At 45.8% G+C, this 17,236-nt stretch overlaps 1 protein-coding gene across 1 annotated transcript; it reads left to right on the top strand.

Annotated features, from left to right (window-relative positions):
- The first annotated feature begins 323 nt into the window (after positions 1-323).
- Positions 324-16,550, top strand: Dnaja4 (DnaJ heat shock protein family (Hsp40) member A4). Its single transcript, XM_026400484.2, has 8 exons — positions 324-587; positions 942-1,080; positions 6,719-6,899; positions 8,831-8,935; positions 9,809-10,036; positions 11,082-11,312; positions 14,412-14,512; positions 14,609-16,550. The coding sequence occupies exons 1-8, from the start codon at positions 505-507 to the stop codon at positions 14,822-14,824; spliced, it is 1,284 nt and encodes a 427-aa protein (XP_026256269.1). The 5' UTR covers positions 324-504; the 3' UTR covers positions 14,825-16,550.
- Positions 16,551-17,236: the final 686 nt, after the last annotated feature.

The following is a 17,236-nucleotide window of genomic DNA, read 5'->3' as shown; positions in this document are numbered from 1 at the left end:
GGACGTCACTGCCCAACGTTGGTACTTACGGGACTGATTCCCAGTTGTGGACAGTAGAGAGGCCACCTTTCACACCTGGGACCACCTAAGGACCACTGCATATATTTGGAAAGGCTATTTATTCTACCCTTGAAGATGCCACAGGGGGACCCAGCAGCTTCAGGCCCTTGGCAAAGGGGGCGCTACCATGGCAGAGGACCCCTTCCCGCTCCAGCCCCCCGTAAAATGCAACAATCTGAGGCAGTACTCAGGGCACATCCCAGTCATGACCGAACAGAGGGCGGCCACACCCCTGGGGAGAAGTCGGGTGGGGACCTCAGGGCGCAGCTCTCCCAGTCCAACAGCTCGGCCCAAGGTTTCCGCAGCCGCGGCCCTCCAGACCACGCAATCCTACAGTCCGCCAGCCCCACGGACCCACGAAAGAGCAAGGGGGCGGCCTCGGGGCGGCGGGAAGGTCGTCGGAGGGCCGCCTCCACGCCGAAGCCACTTTCAAAGTCCCCCAACATGGCCCGCGGCGGCAGTCAAAACTGGAGTTCCGGGGAGTCGGACGGTGGACCGCCTGAGGAGCAGGCGCCGGAGGAGAGCGAGTGAGCGCGCGGGGCCGGGCGTCGGAGGGCCGGGCCGGGAACCCGCCGTGTCGCGCAGCTGGGGAGCCCCAGGCGCCGCCGGAACCTCCGCGAAGGTTCTGGGCCTTTGTGGCGTCACTGTCTCTTTGCGGAACCTTCCGCCGGCGCCGAATAAAACCCGCCGCGGAGGAGCCGGCGGCTCGAGTGCGGCGGTACCCGGCGGGGAAGTCGGCCCGGCGCGGGCGCGCGGGAGGGAGCCCCCGGGCGACGGCCGTGACCGTGACCGTGACGCGCAGGCGGGCGGCGGGGGCGCGGGCCAGGGGCCCCGGGGGCGTCCGGGACGCGCTAACCGGCCTCGCCCGCCCCGCCCCGCAGAGACAAGATGGTGAAGGAGACCCAGTATTATGACATCCTGGGGGTGAAGCCCAGCGCCTCCCCAGAGGAGATCAAAAAGGCCTATCGGAAGCTGGCGCTCAAGTACCACCCGGACAAGAACCCGGATGAGGGCGAGAAGGTGCGGGGCGGCGCGAGGGGGCGGCGCGGGGCGCTGGGGTCTTCTGGAATTATTCAACCCTGCAAGACTCTGGGCTGTGAATTATTGACGGCGGCGGGGAACCCGAGCCGCGTTGGGGAGGCTGTTGCCAGGCGCCGCTCCACCCGCAGCGGGGCCAGGCCAGGGCCAGGCGGGAGGTGGCCCGAGGCCGAGGCGTGCAACGCGGTGCAGTCAGTGGAGGGCACTTGGCGGAGCCCCTGCTTGCTAGGTTGAGGATGCGGGAGGTCCAGGGGCCAGAGGGATTAGTATCACTCTTGAACCACTGCACAGCTCATTCATTCCTCCATTCACTCCACAAGTGTTTGTGGAGCCCCTGTCCACCATGTTTGCTGGACCTGGGGGAGGCGCTGGGATTGACCCGTGGGGGCCCTGCTCACATGGGATTTGCGGACATTTCTGTAGGAGAGGCAAACGCAAACCCAGAAAACAGGCACGCATCCCCAGAAGTTGTGTGCTTGCTGGGCACCACGGGCTTTGAAGTATTGCTGTGCTTATATTCCCCATGGATACACAAACCCCAAGAATGAGTTTCTTGATAATGACTGGGTTTGGCCAATGAGCCTACCTCCTGCCTGTTAGCTGTCAATCACCTTTTCTGTATTAAGGATGAGAGATCTGTAGTTTGTCACATTCACCTAAATGCATATCTCAGGTTTCCTGTGGCACATGACCCACAGTTGACCATAAATACCAACAATATGCTGAAAATGGTGTGCATATTAGAGATATAAATTAAACTTTTTCATCCTGTTTGCAGAAACGGACATTCTGCTTGTTTTCCTAAAGGAGGATATGATCCACCTGTGTAGATAACTTGAAGGATCAGGCATTGCAAGTAAAGCTTGTTGGTCTTCCCATCTCTCCCTTCACTTCTTGTCATTTTCTTAAAAAACTTTGTATGCCCCTGGTGGGTCTTGGGAGTGGATGCGTTGTAGTAGCTGATAGCAGTGACAGCTGGGCCACTTTTGAAACCACCAGTCACCCAACTAGCATTTAGACCTGTGGAAATGACGCTCAGACCAAAATACCTGTCTGCATTCCTAATTCCAAGCTGGAGCAAGCTTCTTAAAGAAGGTTGGCTGGGTGGCAACAGTGATAGAATATTTATATTTAGCCACATGTGCCGAATGTGGCTGTCACAAGTTGAAAATGCTTCCCTGTAAGACCATTTGTCTTTTACCCACTTGCGTTCTTGTCTATATTTAGGTGGCTTACTGTAGCTTTTAAAGTCACTGAGTTTCTACATGCTGTCGGTGATTCACAGACTTGCTCTCTAATTTCACTGTAGTCTGTTGTTGACAGTCTCCTTTAAGGAGGGCTTCTCGGCTTCTAATTTCATGTTTCAGCTATCTCACTAATAGCAATGTGAGCGAAAGCCTTCTGACCCTGGTTTCAGGTCAAATCTCACAGTGCTCCCAAGAGTAGGTTTATGGTGGTGTGTATGCTGTTTGATATGAGTGTGGTTTTGGTGTTCTGAAGCTTCTTTTTAAAAACTAAAATTAGACTTGCCCTTTACCTGTGTATAGCTTTCACCCTGAATATACCTGCCCAAGATGATTATTTGCTTTGTTTGAAACTAATATTTATTTATAGCCATGCCCTGAATTAGTGTCACATAAATGAGGCTCTTAGCAGTGAGGTCTAGCAAGGTCCCTCTGGGTTTTTTTTTTTTTTTTTTTTTTTTTTTTTTGGGTAGGGGGAGTGTTTTTGATGTGCCCACTGCCAAGAATACTGCCCCTTCCCTACCTTTCATGAAGGGAACAAAACCTTTTCTTTTAGTTCTGAGCTAAAACATCTTCCAGAGGGCTGTCTCTGACTCACAGATTGATGCAGTGGCCCAATCCTCCTCCTCATATAATGATGATTACTTGTTTGATAACTACCCACTACCTCTAGATGTGCCATGGAGGTGCTATAGTGTTCGTCACCTGGCTGAATGAATAAACAATGTCATGAGAAGAAATGTATTTTAAAATATTCTAAGTTGGAGGAGAGAGATACCTACAAAGGCACAGGTTGGAAAGGAAATTGCAGTGAAGGGAGATTGGGAGGCCAGTGGACTTTTGATTAGAACTCAAAAGGGATGGGGAGACTGTGGACACAGTTGATAGAAATTCTGCTGTCAGGTTCCCCAGAAAGGGCTCATTCATTCATTCATTCACCAACTACCTCTTGTTTTGGTACTATTGTGTGCTGGGTACACTGTGCAGACCTTCTGTTTTTTGGTGCAGTCTATATGTAGCCCTTGTCCACTTTATCAACCACAGGTGAAACCTTTTTATTTTTTTCACCTGTTCTCACTGTATTATTAATGTCTCTTCAAAAATAGATTAAGCCAGTCCTTTTCCACCTTGCTGTGGGCCAACTGAGAAGGCCATTTGGGGTGTTGGTCTTTGTTTTTTGCCCTGTTGTCCTGTGTTGCTAAGCATTGGGCAGCCTGTGTTTGTTGTCAGATGCTTTGCTCTGCATGGAGTCTGTATTTGCTTCTCTGTGGCTGATTTTCTGCAAGACAGGGTCGAGAATGGCAAGTCAGCAAAATAGTCCCTTTTAGAGGAGGTGTATTCTTGGCTGTTACCCTGTTGAGATGAGTTTGGTCTTTTAATCAATTTCATTGTAACACTGAGTAATAGATTTTCAAGGTAAAAACTCGTAACAGTGCAGAAAGTTTCACAATACAGAGGAAAAGCCACTGAGAAAACACATCCTGATTACCCTTTGAGGGTTTCCAAGAAGATTTTCACAGAGTAATCATACATGGTCATCCTGGTACATGAACTTTTTTCACTCTCTTTTCTCACTTAAAATTTTATAAGTACTTTTCCAAGTTGCTGTGTCATCTTCAAGGCCATTTTTCCCAAGTTTGTATAGTCATTCCTTTAAGATTCGGTGGCCAAAGACCATAGTCTGAAAAGTGAGCTGGTCAAAACCCCTAATCTCCCACTGGGAGGAGAGGTCCAGACAGGAGCCAAACTAGACCCTGGAGTGCTAGTGCCCTAAGGGTAGGTAGGAGGGCTCACTGCTGTCAGCTGGAGGCCCCTTCCCATGTGACATCTGGCCTTTGATTCAGTGTCCTAAGTGACAGGGCATTCCTTTCCCATTCTTAGATTCATCTATTAAATCCAAGTGTCTTGGGAGTATCCAGGTATTTGATGAGTGTTTCTAGTTCCCGTGGAGCATACTTCCATAGTCCCTGACCTATACATACAGGCCCAGAAACTCATTAGGGTTAGCCTGGCCTACTTGCTTTCTGATCTTCTGAACCAGGCACCTTATCCCAATGCCTCAGTTGTTTCTTTTCTTTTCTTTCTTTCTTTTTTTTTAAACTAAAGAAAGGGATGATTGTGTATGACACCTATTCCTTTGCAGAAATATTATGAGAATTAACATATCTAAATGCCAAGTGTATGATGCTGATGTCTTTTTAATTTTTTTTTTTTAGTTATACATGGACACAGTATCTTTACTTTGCTTATTTTTATGGAGTGCTGAGGATTGAACCCAGTGCCCCACAAGTGCAAGTGCCTTGCCACTGAGCCACAACCCCAGCCTGAAACTTAATTATCCATCAGACTTAATTGTCCAGTTTTTTTTGTTAGCTATTACTTATTGGCTATTATGTATTAGTTATTTATTAGATCTTGGCCAGGAATCTGTATAATAAGGGATGACCTAGTATTTCTGTCAATTTCTGTACTCTTTTCTTCATGGCACATTCTTCCCCCTGTATGTTTTGTAGGAGATATGTGCTCTCAGACTAAACTGTAGTTTCCAGAGGTCAAGTCTTAACCTCATTTATTAATTTCTGAATTTCCAGAGTTGAGCCATTCATTTAATGAATATTTATCAACTGTTGTTCACATAGCAGACATAGTTGCAAGTTGCAGGCTCAGGGATGCAGCTGTGGGCAAAGCTAACAAAAATCCTGGTCCTCATAGCTTGCATTGCAGTGGGGGGTACAGCATAAACAAAACATGGTAGAAATGTAATATCATGTAGAAAAATGAAGCAGGGAAGGGGTCAGGAGGACCTAGGGTGGACTTGCAGTTTTAAAGCTGGGTTGTTGGGGAGGTCTCCCTGGGAAAGTAGACTTTGGGTGAAGACTTGAACAAGGTGAATGGGGGAGGTTGTGCTCAGCCAAGGGACCATGGGGGCACATGCTGTGAGTAGTGACAAAGAACAAGGAGGCTGGCAAAGCTGAAGCAGAGTTGGGGGTTGGGGGGTGGGCAGGAGGAGAGAAAGGTAAAGTGTTTGGGTTTCTAGGTGATAGTAAGGACTGGCTTTAATCCCAGTGACCTGGACCACCTTGGGGAGGTTTGGGAGCCAGATCTCTGATCTTCCAGAGGTGATCTGTTTTTTCCTGGCTCTTGGTACCCTACCTGTGATTGACATAGTTCACTAGCTTGGATAGAAAACAGACTGAAAACTGGGTGCAGTAGCACACACCTGTAATCCCAGTGGCTCAGGAAATGAAGGCAGAGGACTGTGAGTTCAGAGTTAGCTTCAGCAAATTAGGGAGGCCCTAAACAACTTAAGGAGACCATATCTCAAAAGAAAAAAAAAAAAAAAAAAGGAAAGAAAACAGGCTGAAAGCTGGGATGAAGAGGTTGCTGTCCAGGCATGACAGGCTCAGCCATGGTGGATGCCGGTGTTGGGGAGAAGGGATAGAACATGCATGTTTAAGTATTCTGATTTTATTTTAAAGATGTACATATTCTTCACCTGGCTCAACCAGTTATAAATTAGCTGCCATGTTTGTTTAATCTCTCTTTTATTGTTATTACTATTGGCTAAAACTTTTGCATATGTCATAACCATTCAGCACTAAATACTTCAACATGTTTTTCCTAGGGTCCTTTTCAGTATCTATAGTTTACAATTATCAAATGCAAGAATTACCCCCACTTGTTCCAATAATGTCCTATTTAGTCATTTTTTCCCTTGTGTAAAATCCACTCCAGGAGCACCCACTTTTAATTTTCCTGTCTTAGTTTTGGAGAATTCCCTGGTTCTTACCTTACAATTGAATTCCAGTGACAAATTTTGGGCAAGAATGCTACACATAGGGTGTCGTGTCTGCCATGGGGTACTAGAGAGACAAATGTGAAGTAGTGTCAATGGGACTTGTGGGGAAGAGCAAGAATCTGGCCTGTGGTTAAGTGCTCACAGATGTCTGTGGTTGAATATCATGTTTGTAAACTAGTTAAGTGATTACCATGAGTTGAAGGCCATCATAGCACTTGGAGTCCTGGGCTGTGCCTAGTTACAAATGAAGCCCTAGCCAGTCTTGGGTCACCCAGCCAGGTTCCATTTCCTCCTGTCAGGTGCAACCAGACTTTTCCTCCCTCCTGCGTTCTGTCCATATTCCTACAGTGTCCCTGCCACCAGTCCCTTCATAATGTTTGTCCTGTGTGTCCCACTTTACAAAGGCAGTGAATGAAACCAGAGTCCCAACAGAGAATGTTCGGACTTGAACTGAGCTAAGGGGCCCCTGGGGTTGTTTTACATTTTCTGTGGTGCATTTGCTTAATAAAACAACTCAAACCTCTGCTCTCTCTGCCTCTCTTTTAAAATATCTCTCTCTTCTTTTTTTCTTTTAAAGTTTAAACTCATATCCCAGGCCTATGAAGTGCTTTCAGATCCAAAGAAAAGGGATATTTATGACCAGGGCGGAGAACAGGCAATTAAAGAAGGAGGCTCTGGTAGCCCCAGTTTCTCTTCACCCATGGACATCTTTGACATGTTCTTTGGTGGTGGAGGACGGATGGCTAGAGAGAGAAGAGGTAAATGCTTTTAAAGAAATGTAAGCAAAATTTTTAGTTTCCAAACTTGTACATGTTGCTATAATCTGTATGGCTTATGCTTTAAAATGGTGCAATTGTTGTGTTTGGGGATCGTTAACTTTAGTTTATCACTTGTCTAATATGTAGGCTACTTGGATCCCTTATTATATTTAGTACTTATCTGACACTCTTCAAACAACATATGAAAGAGCGAATGGGGTTGTGGATAGAAAGGAAGAGATCAAGTAGGTCTATAATATCAGCTACTGGGAGACTGAGGCAGGAGGATTACAAACTTGAGGTTGAGGTCAGCCTCAGCAAGATCCTGACTCAAAATTAAAGAACTTGGGATATAACTTAACAAAGGTATAGAGTGCCCCTGAGCTCAGTCTCCACTATGAGGTGGTAGGGAGTGTCAAATTCATTTTGCTGTCTCTGCCTCTCTTGTGGGGTCAGACACCAAAGTGCCTGAGAGACATAAATGACCCCTCCTGAGGTTGCTGGTGAAGCCTCTACCAAGAGTGTCTTTGTCAATTCCCGCCCACCCACCATCCCCTGTCTCTTGGTCCCGCCACCTGATCCAGACCTGTGGGCCCTCTCATTCTGGTTGTTGGGCTCAATGGTGCTTAGTGTGGACTCATTTTCCCAGTCTGCTCAGGGGGTTTTCTGGGTTTTCACATTTTATGTTTTAAAATCCTTATTAAACAGACTGTCAGCCTTTCTTTTCAGGAAAAAAAAAAAAGCAATATAATAATCAGATCCCCAGGCAGTGAATGAGGAACTTTAAACTGAGTGGACGCAGGCCACAGTTTTGGAGTTCCAGGGTTTGCTCTTGTTTCTCTACATCTTACTTCTTGCCGCCTGTGTGGGCTGTCACCCCAATATCTATAGTCTATGACAGCTAGCCCCCTCCCCTTGTCTAGTTCACTGCTACAGTCTGTTTGGATCTTGGAACCAGATAACTAAGCTTTTGCAATAATGAATAAAATCAGAAGAAATGAGCTCTGCATTGGCTCCAACAAGTGTGGTTCTGGTCAATGAGAGGCTCCTGGAAAAATGAAGCTTTATTTGTTCTCACGTTATAATTGACTTTGAGCTTTAAAAAGCTTGGGCGTAAATTCTGTGAACACAGTGTACTGAAAATCACAAAGTGTTTATTAGGAAAAAATCCCTCCCCTGTCCTCTGGGTATGTTGCCTGCTCATATAATCGACAGTGTATACGTGATTAAAACCTTGGGTTTTTCTTGTCCAGCTCTCTCACTGTCTTGAGATGAAAAACTTCACGCCCTTAATTAAGTCATCTCTCAAAGTTGACAGCCAATAAACCCGGACACCTTGTGCCAGTGACTGCAAGAACTTTGGCAGCAGGGAGGGTCTGTCTACTGTCTGGCCTCATGAACTAGAAGAGCATGAGAGCAGACAGACTCCCACCTGAGGACCAGATGCCCACGGTCCTGAACGAAGAAACAGGATTTAGGCAGAGGAAAGAATTCCAACTTGGCCCCAGTTGACAGAAGGGCTTGGAAAGTAAAGAGCTTGGTGCCCAAGAGAGCAAAAGGTCCAGAGCCTCTGGTTGTCACACATTCATCTATGAGGATAAGGCTTCTTTTGTGGGGAGGACTCAGTCAACCAGTTTCATGGGTTAACATTGCCTTCTGTTTCTCAATTAGTGATCTCTCCCTATCCTCATATTAGAAAGTCTTTTTGTTGATCTCTATAAATGTTTGAGTAATTAGCTCATAACCAGACAGGGCGTTATTTCTTATAATTGGCAGAGGGCCAATGGATGCCATGATGGAAGCCTTGAATGGCCCAGACTCAGCTGTTAGTGCTGGAGACTTCTTATAATCAGGGGTCATGTGGGTAGACATTAATACGGTGGTATACTTCATATAATATTACTAACTGTTTTTTTTTTTCCCTTGGTAAGGCAAGAATGTGGTACATCAATTGTCTGTAACTCTTGAAGATTTATATAATGGTGTCACAAAGAAATTGGCCCTCCAGAAAAATGTAATTTGTGAGAAATGTGAAGGTAAAAATTAATTTTTGAATGATTCTCCTAGTTCTTATCCCTTGCATCTAGAAATAAGTCAGCTTGTATCATAGTTAAGAGAAAAACTAATTTATCTTCTAAAATGTGAGGGTCAAGCAGAGTTTATAAACAGGTTACCTGAATGTTTTATTGGAGCTGCACATTTTTTTAATATGTTGACAATTATTTCAAACATTTTGAAATGAAGACAGTTCACCTAAACTGGGGGTTGGCAAAGTTTCTGTAATGAGTGAGATATCAAATATTTTAGGCTTTGTGGGTCACACAGTCTGTTGTAAATACTCCACTCAATTGAATGGACATGTCTGGGTTCCAGTAAAATTTATTTTATAAAATCCAATAGTCTGAGCATCTTAGTTAAATGTAAATTAAATTGGGCACCTTAGTTAAATGTAAATGAAATTTACATAATTTTAAAAATCAGAATTTCCAAGTCAAGTCAAATCTGGTGTCCCCAGACCCATGTTGTCACACAAAATATTGGCTGAGCTGGGTAGTCGCTCCCATTGGCAGAGCTTGCATCCTTCTGTCCTCTGTAGCCCCAACCTCCTCATCCACTGGTGGGCATGAGTGTTTTTGTACCTAAGAAAACACACATGATGAAGCTAAGGTAATAAATGTGGATCGACACAGCCAAAATGACAATTGTTTGAGATTAGATACCATCATCTAGATATTATTACTTGATGCTTGCTAGACTCTTACAGACTCTTCCACATTGCTTTTCATGGTTGTGAAGAGTCAAAATCCCAACCCAGTGTTTATGGGTCACTGCCCTTCTGCTGCGTTGCTGGGAAGGACTGCTATAAGGGAAGAACACAGCTCTCACTCTAGTCATTCCTCCACCCCTAGGTATTGGTGGGAAGAAGGGATCAGTGGAGAAATGTCCACTGTGCAAGGGGCGTGGGATGCAAATCCACATCCAGCAGATTGGGCCAGGCATGGTGCAGCAGATCCAGACTGTGTGCATCGAGTGCAAGGGCCAGGGTGAGCGCATCAACCCCAAGGATCGCTGTGAAAGCTGCAGTGGTGCCAAGGTGGTCCGCGAGAAGAAGATTATTGAGGTACACGTGGAGAAAGGTGAGACTGTACAGAACTAGCACTCCATACTGGCTGGAAGTGCTACCTAATGCCAATTATGGGGCACATGGGTTAGGTGTCAGGGATGTGGGATACGCCATGTCACACATTTAAGAGATATTAGGGTGTGTCAGAATTCCTCCTATTTCCAGGTCATCTTCTCTTGACCCTGCTTGTCATTATTTCATCCCATGAAACTCGCTAAAGTTTTCTTGCTGAAGACAACCTCTTTTTAAGGTTTTCTGATGTTGTGAAAGTCTTTCTTAACCCCAGATGTGTTTAGTTGTCTCTGCTGCCTTTCTCAAACATTCCTTTGCAATTTTTTGGAATGTTTCTCCTAATGATTTCTATTGCCCATTAGCCACCAGAGCTTGTGAAGTCTTTGTAGCTGTGTGTTCCTTCTCCCCACACTTTCCTTCTGATGTATCAGATCCACCTAGTACTATGCTTTCCCTTGCTATTCATTTTACCTCCTGCCATCATTTGAAGGCCAGTTACAGTCCCAACTGTTTTCCAAGTATTCTCTGGTTGTTCTGTGGCTTTCCAATCCAACAAACATATCAGAGATGAGACCCAAAGCCAAAGAATCCAACCCCAGACTGTCAAAGGTGTTGTTAAAGCCTTTTCATTTAAACATGCCTGAACTCTGTGCCTGTGTACCTAAACCTAAGCATTAGAAAGGGGCAGGCTAGCTCCCTTGTCCCGGTAAGTCCCCAGAGCCATATACTATGTGTAGCATCAGAAAGTTGGGTGATTAACTTATGCTCCAAGTGCAGTCTCAGTTTGGCATCACAGGGCCTGGGGCTGGGGAGTAGGGAGTGAACCAGACAGAGAGCCTCATTTTGCCCTCTCCCTACTGCATGTTTGGCCCAGGGCTCTCTTTTCTGGGTAATCCCAGTATCCCAACTTGCCCCATGCCCATTCAAGATTGGGAGATTTGATGAATAAAGAACCCCCAGAGGACTCTGCACCCCTTCTTCAAAAGCTTTGAGAAAGCATGGTTTTTATGAGAAATGGCTAATCAGAAAGGGGTGATGTTTCATAGGTATGAAAGATGGGCAAAAGATACTATTTCATGGAGAAGGAGATCAGGAGCCTGAGCTGGAGCCTGGTGATGTCATAATTGTGCTTGATCAGAAGGATCATAGTGTCTTTCAGAGACGAGGCCATGACTTGATCATGAAAATGAAAATTCAGCTTTCTGAAGCTCTTTGTGGCTTCAAGAAGACGATAAAAACACTGGATGAGCGAACCCTTGTTATTACATCCAAATCAGGTAATGTTGCCAATGTGTTTCCATTGTGCATGGGTGGTGTAATAACCCAGCACATGAGCCGAGTTTCACACCTAAGGCTGACTTTTGTTATGAAAGTTGTTGACTTTGTTTTCTCTAACTTGAAAGTCATCACTAATTACTAAAATTTTATGATGAGGGGAAGCCCTCAGAGCTGGAAGAAATCTCAAATAGGAATCTTGGGAGGGTCTAAAATCTTAGTTGGAATTTGCTACATTTCGAACATTTTTTGTGTAATAAAAAACAAAACTGATGATAGGAGCTCTTTTTCTATCTAGTGGGATTGTGCTGATTGACCCACATGTTCCTCTAGGTTTTATATTGTCAATTACATATGAGAGACATTTTAAAGTAGAACTTTCCTGGAAAAGAAAAAAGAAAAAAAACCCTGCTAATCAGCTTATCCCCAGAGGCTTCCATAGGATCTGCCTGTCCACACACACCCATGGGGAGCTAAAGGAAGCTGCTTGAAAAAGGCACCTGTGGGTGGGAAGTGGTCCTGAGGGCCTGGGCTTGGTCTTCTGGCATCTAAATAGATAGCAGGGTGCTGGGCTTGGCCTTCTGGCACCTAAATAGATAGCAGCGTGCTCTGCTCCTGGGAGGGTTGATGTTCACTGCAGATCAGGATGTTCACGTGTGCTCCATAGCACCTGCCTACAGGGGCTGAGAGCTAGGGAGAAGCCAGTGCTGCTCTAGTCTGCTCCTGGCCATCATAGCTCTGCCAGTGTCCATCTAAAGGGTAGTGGGGTGGGTTCAGGACTGGATGGGAGGTTCCCAGTTGATAAGCCTGTCCATGGCAGTGGTGGCTGGTGATAAGACTCTGCAGTCCAGTGGAGGGGGCACAGTGCACCTTCCTGGCCAACTTTCTGCACCTTTTGTGCCTCTCCCCATTTTTCATTTCTCCTCTCCGAATGCTCTCCTCTTTATGGCCCTGTGCTCTTTTTCTATCCCTTTCCCCTCGTTCATTTTTCTAGTTCCTCCTTTTCTGGGGACAATATGAAATTGAATTATATAGAAATTATATTTCTTATTAATTAGAAATTATATTTCTAAGCCTTATCAGAGTTTGTGTTTGTTTTTGAAATACATTTTTTTAAAAAAATTTCAAACTTAGAAAAATCTGTATAAAAATAGTACAAGGCCCACCCGTATATAACTTGCCTGTTAACAGGTAAGTTTGATTTGATTTTTCATTTGCTCTCTGTGAGTATATATACATGCATACACTTACTTCATCTGAAAATGGCAGAAAGTCCTGTAGCATAATACAAAGTTTGCGTGGAGTTTAAAAATTAAATACTTTCCTTTATAATAGCTCTATTCCATAGCCCTCCCAAGGTGACCCCCCAACTTGAGGAGAAAAATTGAGGCCCTGATTCCAGGCCTCCTGAGAGCCCAGGCTGGCAGGCAGCATCCCAGTGCAACTTTGGAAGAGCCCATCATTGGCCAACACTGGACGATGTGAGGTTGTGTCAGCCCACCAGAGCTCCCTGGCACTGGGTCCTGCTGCCTCTCAGCTGACCCCAGCCCAGGGAGTTTGGAGCCAAGCACAGAAGTGAAGCTACTGAGTACAGAACCCTAAAGGGAGGGGAGTGATAAATCCCAAGAAAGCAGTTCCCCTGCTTAGGCATAAGGAGGGGCAGGATATCCAGAAAACTTTCTGCTGGAGATATTGGGGGGTTTTGGTTTTTCTTTGTTCTCATCCTTTGTGTGTGTCCTTCTTTCCTTTTCTTACTTTGGCTTATTTCTTGTTCCTTCATATCCTCCTCTTAATCTTCCTCCTTTCCTCTGGGATTGAACTGCAGAGGTGCTCGAGTTGGCTTGAGCTTTGCTGAGAATCAGGAGATTGGGTGGGGGTGTGTGGCTGGTGGGGGTTGCTGGCCTGTGTTCTGTCCCCAGCACCACCAAAAATCTGTAGTGATGGAAAAACTTAGGAGCTACACAAGGGTGTTAGTATTGGAAGGGCCTGACTGTGGTGTCTTCCTTCTCTAACTGGTTTCCCTGCTTTCCAGAAAGTGTGGGAATTGGGGCTTGAGACAAGTAAGGAGTGGGACCTGATAGGAACTAGGAGACAAAGCAAGTGTTTCAAAAACACAATCACCAAGAATGCAAAACACCCAGCAGCCTTTCAAAGCTTAAGAGGTCACTGTGCTGCACAGGCAGTGACTGTGGGGGACATGTCTGAGTCAGAGCCCTACCATGAGTGACCTCGGGATGGAGTCATGGGCACAGTGTATTTTTAAAAACTTGTATGATGTACTGTAAAGATTTCCTCTGGAAGAGATTTTGCTTTTTGAGTAGTCCCCTTCTGTGACCTACTGTTTTCCAAGGGAGGAGGCTGCTTGAATAAATTAGAGTTTGGCTTCCTCTCTACCTCGTCCCTGCTTTTTTCTAACATTTCTTTGTTTTCACTGCTGAGATCAAGAGGCCCTTTTGTCCCTCTCCTTTTCCTTGCTTGGGGAGAAATAGCATTTTTAGACCTGTGGGAGAGGCTTGGTGCTGGGTGTGGGATGCTGAGCTTTCAGGATGCCTCTTGAAATCTTGTCTGGAAGAACCAGAGGTGCATTTGAGACCTTTCCAGCTCACCAATGAAGAGCAAGTGTTTTGGAACCAGGGGGGGGACAGCAGTGACTAAAGCCACCTTGGGAGTTCCCTCCCCAGGAACCTGGTTGTCACCTGCAGGTGGTGGGGGCTGGTTGGACTTTCTGCTGCAAGCTTTGTTTAAGTCTTGGGAGCACTCATCTGCTCGTGGTAGGGATGTCCAGACCACCTGAAAGGGGAAGGTATCAGCCCCACCTGAGGCGCACTGGGGTGTTTTGACTTCTAGTTCCCTTTTTTAACCTCTACCTTAAAATGGAGGCGTCAGGATGTTGCTACCTTGACATACTGCTGGAGCCCAGAACTGGTGAGAGTGGGCCAGTCCCACCCCCAAACCCTTACCCAGTGCCTGACTTGAATGAGGCCTCTTCTTTCACTACAGCTGCAGGGCCTCTAGGGCCTGCTCAGCTTTCCCAAAAAGAGGCCAATCAATCTAGGCCTCCTCTGTCTCCCTGTTTGATAATTAAACCTTCTCTGTGGCAGGTGAGGTGATAAAGCATGGGGACCTGAAATGTGTGCGCAACGAGGGAATGCCGATCTACAAAGCTCCCCTGGAAAAGGGAACTTTGATCATACAGTTTTTAGTAAGTGCACTTATTTTACCTCACAGTACATAATATTAAATGCCTTACCTGAAAGGGTAAGAAAGCACCACCTGTGTCGCCCCTTACCCTTTACAGGTAGTCTTCCCTGAAAAACAGTGGCTGTCTCAGGAGAAGCTTCCTCAACTGGAAGCTCTGCTCCCTCCCAGGCAGAAGGTGAGGATCACAGAGGACATGGATCAGGTGGAGCTGAAGGAGTTCAATCCCAGTGAGCAGAACTGGCGCCAACACAGGGAGGCCTATGAGGAGGATGACGATGGGCCCCGGGCCGGAGTACAGTGCCAGACGGCATGATGTGGCATGACTTGGCACTATGCAGCGCGGCCTGGCCAGAGTAGCACGTGATGAATGTAAAGTTGGCACAATGAAAAATGGCATCGCTTTAATGGCCTCGTGTTTGGGGTGTCCTGTGTATGTGTTCAGCATTCTCCATTGCTGAGTGTCTTTTTGGTTTTTTCTTCTGTTTTTCTTTTTGGTTGTAATTTAAGTTATAGCTTGATTTATATTTAAATGTTTTAAGTGTAAATCACCTCTAGTCTGCATATGGAATCTGTTTATTTACACTTCCAGGACATTGGAGATGCCAGTGACCACAATGACACTTTGTGCTTCTAGTGGCTTTGATATAGTGTGGTTCCACAGTAAAGCACAGCCCAGAGAGCAGCACTCAGCCCCTAGCAAACTCCCAAGGCACGAAGTGGGTGTCCTGGCCTATCTCTATTCTGATTTTTCTCTTTTCCCTCCCTTGGCAAAGTTAGAGGGCATGATCTCAGGGCTGCTAATATGACATTTCTGAATCTAGATTCCAGGTGAACCTCTTAAAGAATAAAAGCACACGTGTGGATTGGACTTGGCTCCCATTCTTGGTTCATATGGAGTGGGCTGCACTCCAAAGTTGCAGGGCCCACCTAGTTCCTACTGCTGTGTGCTCTTAAGTGTCTGATCATCTAGGAAATTTTCTGAGCTTTCCAGGCCCTAGTGAGGACGAACCAGTGTTTTAAGTGATGTGCCGATGTAGCTGTTTGCCTGTGACCCCTGCACCTTGTTCTTTGTGGTTTTAATGATTTTCTGTTGACAACTTTTGCAATGTTCTCCCACCAAAGTGCTTACTTGTAAACTAACCCTTCCATGTGCCCAGCAGCCTCAGTGCAGCAGAAGCCAAGGGAGAATGCTGGTCATTTGGCCCTGTGGCACAACACATTCTCCTGTCTGGTGACCCTAGATGACCTGAGGGTCTGGAAAGGCATAGAATGTCTCAGTATTTTCCACCTCATTTCCCAGATTCAGCTCCTTTCCAAAGGATCATTCCTTTCATTGCACAGCCATACTACAAAGGGCTTCCTGCTCAAGTGACATTTGCTGAGAACTGCACTAAGTTCTATTAAGAACTAGTCTGAATGGACTACCACTGTAAATGATAGCCTGTTTAGAGGAACAGTAGTCATTACTTTATTCCTGGCAGGTAAACTACACTTTGAATTGGAGTTACCTCAACTTTTAGCCATTACTATTCATTTCTTTTCTACAAGTCATGAATAAAAATTGCTACCTTCTAAGCTGCTGGGCTCAGATCCACCCTTATATGGTTATATGGTACTTGAGAGTTTGTCTCAGAGCAGGGACCTCCCCTATGAGGGTCAAAGGCCTGATCAGACCCAAGGCAGGCAGGGCAAGCCAGCTTGGATGGACCAGGCTCCCAAAGAACATTGCTGGCTAATGAGGCATAATTTGCTCAAAGTACAAAAAGAGCCCCCCCTATGCCCACTTTGACCATTGGCCAGGACAGACTTAAAATCATTCTTTCAACTAAGCCTGTGTGAAAATCAGTTTATAAATGGACCATGACTTCAGGGTGTTGTTTCTGCGCTGTGACTTCCTAATAAATTATTGCTAGAAAACTACTGTTTAGTTGGTGATGGAGCAAAATTACAATCAGCTCCTCCTTGTTATATAAGTGGAATCTGGAGGGTGTTGCTTAAAATTTTATTCCACCTGTACATTTGTCACTTTAAAATTAAAATTGAGCTGGTATGAGACAAGTGGTTTTGCTTTTTCTTTTTTCTTGAGCACCCAAATGAATGGTGGATTAAGTGCCAGCTTACGTTGTGTTGCTGATTTAAGGAACAAGGTTTTCTACTTCATGGGGCTTATGTTTCGGGGGTAAGGGTGAGTACAGATGTAGAGTAGTGATAGCTTTGGTGAAGAGCTAGAGTAATGAGAAAAAGGGAAGAGACCTTTCTGGGGAGCCGACATCTGAGCAGCCCCCAACCAGTGAGGGAGCAGACCTCTGAAGGCCCTGGGGAGGACATGTAGGCAGAAGAAATGGCAAAGACAATGTGATTATGGGAGGGTGAGCATGGTAGAGGCAGGAGAGCGAGCAGGGGCCCATGAATAAAGAGCACAGTTTCATTTCGAAAATAGGGAGTAGGGAGGAGTGGAGGAAAAGTGCATGGCTTCACAGGCACATGAAGATATGATCAATAAAAAGTAACAGGCATCAGCATGTTAGCTACTTAAACTTTCCCCATTAACATGCAGAGCAAGTCTCAAGCAGACTGCTGAAGAGAAAAGCCTGGTACTCGGAGGCGAGCCCTGAGGCAGCAAGAGAGTTCAGGTATATGGGTACAGTCTGGAGCCTAGGCACTGCAAACACTACAAGAACACAGCTTGTCTTACACCTACTGGCAAGCTATAGACTTCTCTGAA

The sequence above is a fragment of the Urocitellus parryii genome, chromosome 6 (assembly GCF_045843805.1).
Source record: "Urocitellus parryii isolate mUroPar1 chromosome 6, mUroPar1.hap1, whole genome shotgun sequence".
Classification (NCBI taxonomy): domain Eukaryota; kingdom Metazoa; phylum Chordata; class Mammalia; order Rodentia; family Sciuridae; genus Urocitellus; species Urocitellus parryii.
The sequence above is the reverse complement of the archived record's forward strand: the minus strand, read 5'-3'. Positions and strand labels throughout refer to the sequence as shown.